General features: G+C 42.4%; 1 protein-coding gene across 1 annotated transcript; it reads left to right on the plus strand.

Moving 5' to 3' along the window:
• Positions 1-393: 393 nt before the first annotated feature.
• On the plus strand, positions 394-10,691 carry LOC306942007 (uncharacterized protein). The gene is made up of 13 exons (XM_079527657.1): positions 394-725; positions 1,239-1,358; positions 2,246-2,365; positions 2,646-2,765; positions 6,280-6,399; positions 6,552-6,760; positions 8,108-8,153; positions 8,342-8,475; positions 8,660-8,791; positions 8,976-9,090; positions 9,268-9,402; positions 9,581-9,706; positions 10,030-10,691. The coding sequence occupies exons 1-13, from the start codon at positions 500-502 to the stop codon at positions 10,182-10,184; spliced, it is 1,758 nt and encodes a 585-aa protein (XP_079383783.1). The 5' UTR covers positions 394-499; the 3' UTR covers positions 10,185-10,691.
• The last annotated feature ends 30 nt before the right edge of the window (positions 10,692-10,721 follow it).

The following is a 10,721-nucleotide window of genomic DNA, read 5'->3' on the forward strand; positions in this document are numbered from 1 at the left end:
GGGATGGGTTTGTAGTGACGTCATCGATTCGAACGCGGATTCACCAATGAGATTCCCTATGTTTCAAGTAATATAATAGGCAGGTTATTATAGCAATAATGTAACATCACATATCGCATATTAATATTATGTCATATCAATAGCATAACATAGCGTACCAATATCATACATTCTAATATTCCATATAACAACAATGTAATGCAATACACATTGATTCTGATTTATTTTCGTTTTTAATTCGAAATAATTTATGTGCATGAAGCAACATTTATAAACGTGATTTCTAACATTACAAGAACATGATGAAAATCTCAAAGTAAATAATCTGGTAGTCACGTGGTAGCCTATAGGCGTGTATTTTAGTGCAGGACCACCTCCACCTCCTATGTGCAGGTTGGTGCGGTAGGTGAGTGTCTTGGCAACAACACGCAGGGGGGCATGCATTACGTCGAACAACATACATATATTGTACATACTGTGCAGTACATTCATTGTAGTCATGGCCTCTGAGCTTTGTGGAAAGTGTGCACAGTTGCTCCGAGCCTTTACTGCTAATTTCAAGAGACTTTGCGCAGACTTTGAACAAAGGATAAGGGACCTGGTCAGAGAACTTGGCCGATGCACCTGTCTGGAGAGAGCAACTTCCCTCAACCGCCAAAGGAAGAATCCGAAGAAAGAGAAGAAAACTACGGATGAGCTGACGTTATTACATCTCCTGGATAATGGTATATACTATATAGGCTACACGAGAAGGAGCTGGCCTTAGTAGTAGAACATATTGTGCTTGTGGGTGTTTATGTCTATCTATGTATTTTCCCCCTCGTTTATTTTATTGAGAACTATGTGTACTATGGTAACGGGTACGCTCGCCCCTTTTCCATCTCGCCCTATAGGCTATAGTAGGCCTATTACTAATCGAAATATCATGAAAATGATTAATCTGAAAGCTAAAACAAAACAATTCTCTTTTGAGATTAGATTTATAGTGCTTGTTTTTTTGTTTTGTTTTGTTTTAAATTTATTTGTATTTTGTGTACTTTATTGGGCTAGCCTTTTTATTACCGCTAAACGTGTACAAATTACAAAACAAAAACAAAGTATAAAAAATAATAGTCTAGTTTGACATAAAGCCAATCATTTGAGCTCATTCGATTTAGGACAGACTGTTCTTGACATGACAAGAATTGTCATGTCATGACTGTGCAAACAGTCATTCAGAATTCTATATCTCTTCACAGATCAAGAAAACCCAACAGTCAGTCAAGAATGTCTGCAAGCACTGAAAAGACTTTCATCCTCAGACGACTGTGAACTACAACAGGCTGCCGCCTTGTATTATTTACAAGTTAGTCAACAATGTGAGTAGATAAACAGATTTGTATGTGGATTCTTAATTTCTCACATTTTGCATGTGATGAACTTATCAGGCATGTGCACACATAGACATCTGTCTGTAAAACAACTGCCCTTTCCAGACCATGAATGCAGGATTTACTATGGTGAAAGTAATGCAAATGCCTCTCCTTTCCATGCCATACTGGAAGGCAGCATCAGGAGAATAGCTTTTTTCCAAAGTCTGCTGAACTTGAACACAGCATTTTGAGTTGAACTAATTTGTTTCGAAATCCATGTCGTACACCGCATCTCCAGTGCTGGGTTGTGCCCCCTGAAAATAGCTGATTTACAAGCTCTCAACATGTCGCAGTGCGATGCGTTGTGAGCTTGTAGATCTGCAACGCTGTTTTTGTCCAAAAGTACCCTCTTATGGAATTTCAGCCCTTGCCTCTCTATCTGCAGTTCCCTGCAACATATTATTTGCACCTGAGGTTTCTTCAGCATCATATCACCATTGTACTGATAATTACTCTTGACTACGGTTATGACCAGTATTATGCAAATGTACAACGGAGTTTCTGATAAAGGGTAGAAGATTCTTAGGTTGTGCTGGGATAATGTAAACATGAGAGAGAAAAGCCTAATAGATTCAGTTTAGTGAAACCAATATGCATTATTATGAATAACATTTACATTACAATGAGTTGTACTGTACAAAAGAAAAAAGAGATTACATTTATTCTTACGCAAATGTGTCCACACCACCACCACCACATATAGTTGTACCTTTCAGAGAGGTGTGGGTTAGTGGCTTCTCTTGCAGATTTGCGCTATAGGTGAGTCTAATGAAGGTTTGAAATGAACCATGGCCACCAGCCAAATACTCAACGTATTTCCTTATTTGTTACAGTGGAGTCTCCTCTGCCAGTTGCCTTCCTAGAGCCATTGATGGTTTTGCTTCTGTCAAGTGATCTGGATGTGCAGAAGACCACCTCTTTATCCTTGGTCAATGTGTTGGCAAAGAATAATGGTAAGACTCCATTTTTGAAAATTGTTAAATATTTATGCCCAAAATAGGGATGCCAGCCTAAGATGATTAAAGTCAGCCTACAGACAGTATCCTTTAGGGTTGTTTCAGCATTTATCTAACCAAGATTGTACATTATACACACTTCCATTCATTAAATATACATTGTAGTTTTAGGATTTATAATAAGGCTGGGGGGGTCATTGTGGGTATACCCAGGGCCATTTCTGCTGTCAGAGTTGAACAACCTTATGTATTTTCTTTGTTGTTCTTTCTTTCCCAGTCTGTAAAGAGTTAGTGATAGAGATGGGGATGCTGGTGCCTCTGGTAGAGATGTTTCAGTCTGCAGACCCCACTGTTCAGTGTCACACATGTGCATGTGTTGCTATGCTGGCGTCGTCAGGTTTGTATGGACACAGAGGAGATTTGTTTTTTAACTTGAGCATAAAAATCCCTACAACTGAAAAGTTAATTTATACCTGATTGAAGAGCCAATCTGGCGGAGTCAGGTTACCAATTTACATCTGCCAGCAGTAATATGCAGTTAATATCTTTTGCCCATTTCTAGTTGTTTAAGACAGTAATCAAGTCATTCGTACCTCACACTTCCAGAAATATGAGCTTGTGCTGAAAGATGAAAGTCTTACACTCTTGACATGGCAAAACAGGTGGAGACAAGCACAATCCACCTTTAAACAGAACGGTTTTAAGTATGGCAGAGTATAGTGGAAAATCTTCATTGGATTGGAGTTTTGAGTGGTGCAACCACTCCTATAGACAGCTATGTGTGTGGCTGGGTCCCTGGGTCTGTCCCTGTGTCCCTGGCTGTGTCCGAGCACGGAAATAGCGTTATAGCGTTTGTTCACCACCAAGTGTCACTGTTGCACAGCCTAACACACTGACACAGACACACACAGGCCAGGGAGGAGGGCTTGTACAGTACAGTACAGTACAGTACAGTACAGTACAGTACAGTACAGTACAGTACAGTACAGCACCAATCACTTCAGACGGGTGTGATTTTGTTTTTGTTCTTAGTGTTATGCATAGGCCCTGGATAGGGGGTCATTTGGGTGTGAATGTCCCCACACTATTGGGGAATAACTGACTGGGGAATGATTTCTTTATTTATTTGGTTGTCTGGTCTCTCTAGCACCGTTCCCATTTTGTTGCGCAATCATCGTTGCGTATAGCTGCCGCTGCATGCTTGCCTCTAGCCGCAATGACCATTCTGGCTATATAGCTCTCTAGTCTGAAATATCATTCGTTGCTGCGAGAGTGAGGTCTAGCCAACACCAACTCGGGATTCCTGGATTGCTGCCCTCCACAAATTCCTATCCAACATCAGGTTCTTGAGCTCTGCAGTGTTGTCAGCCAAGCTGTCGCGCCGCAGCACGTCTACATAGGTGGTACGCTTCTTTCCCCTCCTGGCTTTGCCCTGGGTTGGCTCCCATAGGGTCAATTTACTTGCCTCAAGTTCTGGGTGCCTGACGCAGTGCCCTGCCAGCCTCATCCTTCTCTCTCTGACTTTGTCCGTGACGCGTGGTAGGTCCCCATAGAGGTCCACATTTCTGATGCGGTCCGTCCATGTGACACCTAGTGCCATTCGTAGCATTCTTGTGTAGACTCCATCCAGGGCTTTTTCCTGTTGTACTGTGAGGGTCCATGTGTCGGCCCCATACAGCAGTACTGACTCCACAGTAGCTATGAACAGCCGCCTCTTAAGGTCTTCTCCCATGTCTGATTTCCACACTCTCCTCATCCCGTGCAAGGCTTTCCAGGCAAGTGCTCTCCGAACCTTCAGATCCTGTTCAGTTGAGGCAGTCCAGGCCCCAAGGTATCTTGAAGTCCTCGACTTGCTCGAGCACCGTCCCGTCTGCAGTGGCAATGGTTTTGTCCTCGGTGTTGACTGTCATTACCTTTGTTTTCTTGGCATTGAGCTTGAGGCCGACCTTCCTGCACTCCTTTTCTACTGCCAGAAGTAGCTCCGTTCCTTTCTCGACTGTATCCGAGATTAGGGCGATGTCGTCTGCATAGTCGAGGTCAGTGACCATGATGGGGTGTACTCGCCTTGACTTCCTCGGGACCAGAGTGAACCCCAGCGCCTCCTCTCTGCCATTGATTGCAAGTCTCAGTGCATGATCCATCACTACAACGAACAGGAAGGGGGCAAGAGTGTCACCTTGTAGGACGCCTGCAAGAATCTCAAATTCTTTGGTGTCTCCGTCGCAGGTTTGGACCTTGGCTCTAGTCTGGCTGTAGTTTGACTATCATCTGGACCAACTTTTCTGGAACTCCGTAGGCACGTAGAATACTCATGAGTTTCCCGCGGTGGATGGTGTCGAAGGCCTTTTGGAAGTCGATTAATGTGATCACCGCTGACAGGTTGCGCTCCCTTACCCCTTCCAATATCCTCCTCAGTGCCAGTATCTGCCCGACTGTTGTTCGTTCCGGGCGGAAGCCGTTCTGTGAGTTTCTCAGTAGAGGGTCTAAGATTGGTCTAAGACGATTGAGGATCATCCTGTTAGCGGTCTTGGCAACTTGTGAGCTCAGGCTGATGCCACGGTAGTTGTCCGTCTTGGTGAGGTCACCTGACTTTGGTACTGGAACGATGTTCATTGTGCGCCATAGCTCCGGCTGCTCTCCAGACATGTGTGCTTTGTTGATAAAATCTAGCACCACCTCGTCTATGGGCACGTATTTCAGAACCTCTGGTGTCAATCCATCCTCCCCACAGCTCTTGCCGCACTTGATCGTAGCCTTGGCCTTTTGGTACTCATCCATGGTGAATGGTCCATCTGGAATGGGAAGGTCATGGAAGACAGGGGCTATCAGAACATCCTCATCCTCGGTTGCAGGTGGGTTACCTAGGAGTGTTTTGAAGTGCTGGTACCATGCTTCAACCCGTTCCTCTGCATTTTCTCCCCGGATCTTGGAAGTCTGAGAGGAGTTTCTGCCAGAGATGTCATTGCTTCTGGTTAACATGAGCCTCCTCGATCTCCTTGATCTTCTGGTTTAGCTCCTGTTGTTCCAGTGTTGCATAGACTTGGTAGAGCTCCTCCTTCCGCCGCCTGTATTCCTCCTTCAGACCCTCTCCTTTTCGATCAGCGACAAGGTCCCTGTGTGCTGCTCTCAGCTCCTCCCTGGCTTTGATGATTCTGGGGTCAAGACATCCGTCTTTCCTCCTTGCTTTGGGGACTTGCTGGAGACATGTCTCAGCTGCTGCATTGTTTGCTTCAACAAAACTTTTGTAGCGGGCTGATATGTTCTCCTCCTCCTCCTGCAGTACTTGGAACCTGTTCTTGATTTCTACTGCGTAGTGTTCCTGTAGCAGAGGGTCCGTTGCCAGTTGACTCCATTCATATTTCACCTTCCTCCTTCCCTCCTTCCTTGGGGCCCTCAGGCTCAGTCTAACTGTTGCTGTTACGACCCTGTGGTCTGAGTAGAGTGAGCTGAAGGACCCGTATGCCTCGCTGTTAGTGACACTGCTCCTCCATTTCCTACGAGTAAGGATGTAGTCAATCTGATGTGCCGTGTCGTGTGGTGACAACCATGTCCACAACTTCCCTCTCAAATATTGTTCCCCCCAATGTTTACGTACCGAAGGCGCCACTGGTGTTATGCCCCCCCAGATTGGCATGAGACCACTGTCCACCAAAGGTTACTAACCGGATTTAAAAAATAAAACAATGTAAAATTACCTTTTTAAAGATGGTGATTCATTAGGGTTTTTCTTCTCTAAATGCTCAACAGATATAGTCAAACATCTGTTCATTCTGTTGGATAATTTCCTACTGGTATGTGAAGTATTGTCCAAGACCAATATTATATCTTAACAATGGAACATAACAGACAGTACCTGTATATCAGACAGTTGAGCACATGTGTAATGTGCTTTTATGTGTTTCTTCATACAGAATCAAACAGAGAGGCCATTGTGTCTGATGGAGTGATATCATTGCTGGTTTTAGCAAAGTCCTATGACTCTCGAGTACAACAAAATGCAGTTTGGGCCCTGTTAAATCTCACACAATCAGGTGGGTACTGGCCTGGGTTTAATGTGTGTTGAACACAACAATCAACAAAGCAAAAAAAGGTGCCATCTATATTGTTGTTGACATTGATTTGTTCTGTGTGCAATATTCAAATATGGAATTGTTACCCAGTGACGTGTCCCCTCTTTTTCCAGTCTGGTCTATGAGGGTCTTATGTCAAGCAGGGGCCATTCCTGTCTTGGTGCTTCTATTGCAGTCCTCAGATTGGGAAGTTCAGTTTTACAGCTGCTCTGCTCTGTGCAACATCGCTGTGGTCCAGGAGCATCATTCCACGTTGCTGTGCATCGGGGATCATTTCCTCTTGAAGTCGCTGTTGACTCTCATGTCTTCTTCTGTGCAAAAGGTAATACTCAACTGACGTCACACAGGCCATGTGAGGAGCTCTCTATTGTCTTTAACCCATTTTGACCTGAGATCAGATTCTAAAAATGTCTTCTACATCTTGACAGTTTTCTGAAAAAGCTATGTTTCTATGTCAGTTGTTCTTCGATTTAAAAAAAATAGCAGACCTACAAGCTCGTAGCGCGCCACTCGGTGGCGCGCTATGAGCTTGTAGATCTGCTATTTTTCAATAGCTAAAGCATAACATAATGCTAACACCAAAAGGGGTTCCCGCCCAAAATGGGTTAATATTAAATATTATAATTAAAGAATATTAGGGCTGTCCCTGACTAAAGATTTGTATAGTCGACTGATTGGTCAAATGTTGTCTATGGATAGACTGGTAGTCCACTATTATTAGTCTAATTACTAATAGTCGACTGGTAGTCGACTATTAGACAACTGACCTTGATTAGTCGACTAATCGATCAAGACAGTCTTAGTCGACTACCAATCTCTTAGTCGAATAGCCAATGTTATTTTTTATTTTTTTTTGCATGATTTGACTGAGGGATTGGCAGTTGAATTAGTCTGATCAGTTTGATTTCATAACATAAACTAGAAAAAGTCCCCCTCAGGGCACAGGTCTCCACCAGGATAATAGCATTTGTGATGTTTGGACAAAATGTGTAGGAGTAATCTATGAAAAATCTAACAGATGTATGAATAAAATGTGTACGAGTAATGTACAGAAATGTGTTTTGGCGCTATAACCGGCAGATGTGGAAAAATGGGGGAGTGCGCCATACATACTCTGGGGCGTATGTTATCGAGAGGGGGCAAAATATTCCCGAGATTCCTTGCGAAGTATAGTGGAAGCTATGCTTCTGGCCTTGACAGCCCATACATCCAAACAGAAAAGTCCTATTTGATTGCATTAAATGACTTTAAACAACATTAAATACCCTTTGTCACTCACTTTGCCACTCGATCTGCCATTCACTTTATGCATGCGCATACCCTCTATTAATTTGACACACATGGCTCCAACAAACTGCAACGGCCAATGAGGCATCTATTTTTTTTTATATCTATGGTGCCTACAAAGTTGTACACAACTCGTGCAGTTATAGGTAAGGACCTGAATTGTCCTGTTATAGCGCCACCATGAGGCTGATTTGTTTTTTTGTAAGTAGCATTTCGTCCTCTGCCTAGTGGGAATGTGTGTGCATAATGTCACGGAAATTGCACGGGCCAACAATGCCGGAGATTAGCTGTACGCAGATGGACAGACACACACACACACACACACACACACACACAATATTTGCTTGACCAGTGATTATAAACCTTTTTATTCCATCTACAGAATTCATCCCAAGCATGCAGATGTCTTCAAATCCTTTCTGAGAATGGTAATCACAATGGCAATTATATTCATTTGATCTGTTTTTTGCTTTCTTTTTGTTTTTAGTGTTAAGAAGAGTAGACCAAGAAAGACCAAAGAAAAAGAGTGAAAAAGCATAAGAGACCAACAGTGGATAGAGATTTGATGTAATTTACAGAGCCCCGCCCCATGCTGTATGTTTTGTTTTATTCATAGTTCTGATTCAAGGACAGCTGATGGAGCTGGACTGTGTGCTGCAACTCAAGTCTGTACTGTGTTCTTCTAGTCCTGCATGGGCAGAGTCAGCAATAACATTGCTGTCTACACTGTCTGCAAACCCCCAAAACAATGTAAGACTTCATAGATCATCAAGTTAAAGTGTGAGTTAAATATAGAAAAAATATATCATTTTCATGAGAATGTTATGTTGATGAGGATCCATTAGTTTGGCTGCAATCGTCAAATAAACACGGCACAAAACATCGTACTCCAAAGAATTATAACACCACGTGATTTCACTGTTTTTAATTTCAGGAGGCCCTGTTGAGTGAGGGCATTTTGAATGCGGTTGGCCAGTTGCTCCATCATCATGGATTCAGCTCAGTTATCATCACTAACAGCTCTACCACAGTCACCAACTTGTGTAGGACCAGCACAGGCCAACAGGTCAGGCTAGTGCTGCTATCCAATCACGGTTTTAACTCTTGACGTCTTGTGGTTGTTGTTGTGCTCTTGATCACTTTGTATTTTTGCTTGTGCCTTTTGTGATGGTGATAGGTCAGAGCAGAGGGTCAGCGACAGAGTTGCATGTTTGGACATTAAACTTTGGACATTTGTCATTAAAATTCAGGCTGTGACGGAAACGCAGTGTTTATCGGGACTACTTCAGGTTCTTGTGTCTCCTATTCCCTCAGAGGAGACTTTGCTGTGTGTGGCATCATGCCTGCATCATCTGATGTCCTGGGGTGAGTGCTCTGGGTGTGGGAATTTGGCTGTCTTGCTGTCTTATGAATGTTGGTTTTGGAACTTCAATTATCCTGTGTTCCACTGTAGCCTTTAGACAACTTGAAATTGATAATATGCTGCCTTGTTTTCTCTAATTTACTGAATTACGTGACCTGGGTTTCATTTCACAATTTCAGATACACTTCAGTCTCATTTATCAAAAACAATAACGTTGGAACAAGTTTCAGCACTGGTGAAGTTGTCAGGACAAATGGGAAATCCCCGGTTGTCATACACTTCTGCTGCCATCATAAGCAAACTAGAAATGAATGGTAATGTGATTGCAAATAGAACTCATATCTATCTTTACATTTTAAATGAGATCAGATTCTAAAAATGTCTTCTATATCTTGACAGTTTTCTGAAAAAGCTATGTTTCTATGTCAGTTGTTCTTCGATTTTTCAAAAATAGCAGACCTAAATGAACCTAAACTTGAACACTTTATTTAGGGGAAGTCATCCAGTTGCTGAGACCTCACTACACTGCTGCCTCAGAATACCTATCGATGTTCCTGAAAAACGAGGAAGTGAGATTCCAGCAACTTGGCATAGCAACTATATACAACCTCAACAAGGGTATGTAACTATGTACGTGTTTTGTAACTTAAGTTTCAAGCCATTATTTGATGGTGACAATGGAGAGAGATGGCAGGAGGGCGAGATGGGGAAGGACATGCAGCAAACTTGAGTCGAATTTGAGCCCAGGCCGGCTGTGCAAGTACTGAGCCCAGGTAGGGCCTACTTAGTGACCGCAAACCTGTGTAATTGTGGAACGGCATGGTGACCAAACACATATATTTAAAAACAAAACAGGAAGAGAACCGATTTTCAAGTGGGCACATACATTATCCAATCAGGAATAATCACCCTGAGGAGTGACATGCCTTGTGACTCTGCAGATGGTGAATTTTCGGTTTTACTGGCTGGTAGTGGACTGCAAACACAGCTTTGGAGGGTGCATGCACAGACAGAGGAGACAAGACGTCTACTGCAGATGATTCAGCTCCCTTCTTCTACATCTTCTGACCTTTCTTCTACTGAGTGTAAATATTGAGAGATGCGTTTACTATGAATTGTGTCAGGTACCAATCTTTTTTTCTTTTCTTTTTTGTATACGTACATGAGTAGCTAACTCAACTATGATTCAAAGGTAAGCTGTGCTAGTTAGTCATATGAGCAAGAATGCACTAGCAGCCAAACCGATTGAAGGTGCTAAGTTTATGTAGAATAGAACAGTAGTTCTTTAGAGTTTGTGTGTGAATTATTTTGTGTTTTCTATGTGTATTATTTTGTGTTTTCTATGTGTTACCTCATATTGTTAAATCAACACATTAACTGCCAAAGGAGACAGGCATGCTGCATAATACCAAGTTTAATTAAACATGGAATATACTTTTTAAGTTTTTAAACAAGTTAAGACGTTTTATACTTGTACAGGTTTTATATTTAGTGTAGAGAGTAAGGATAAACCTACAAGCAACAGTTAATATATCACACATACTTTTTTTTAATGAATTGCAAACAATATTGTTTTTTATATTTCAATAAATTCATTTAAGCCCTATTGTTCAAGCCTTGCATTGCTTTAAAA

Source organism: Electrona antarctica (assembly GCF_951216825.1).
Source record: "Electrona antarctica genome assembly, chromosome: 18".
NCBI lineage: Eukaryota > Metazoa > Chordata > Actinopteri > Myctophiformes > Myctophidae > Electrona > Electrona antarctica.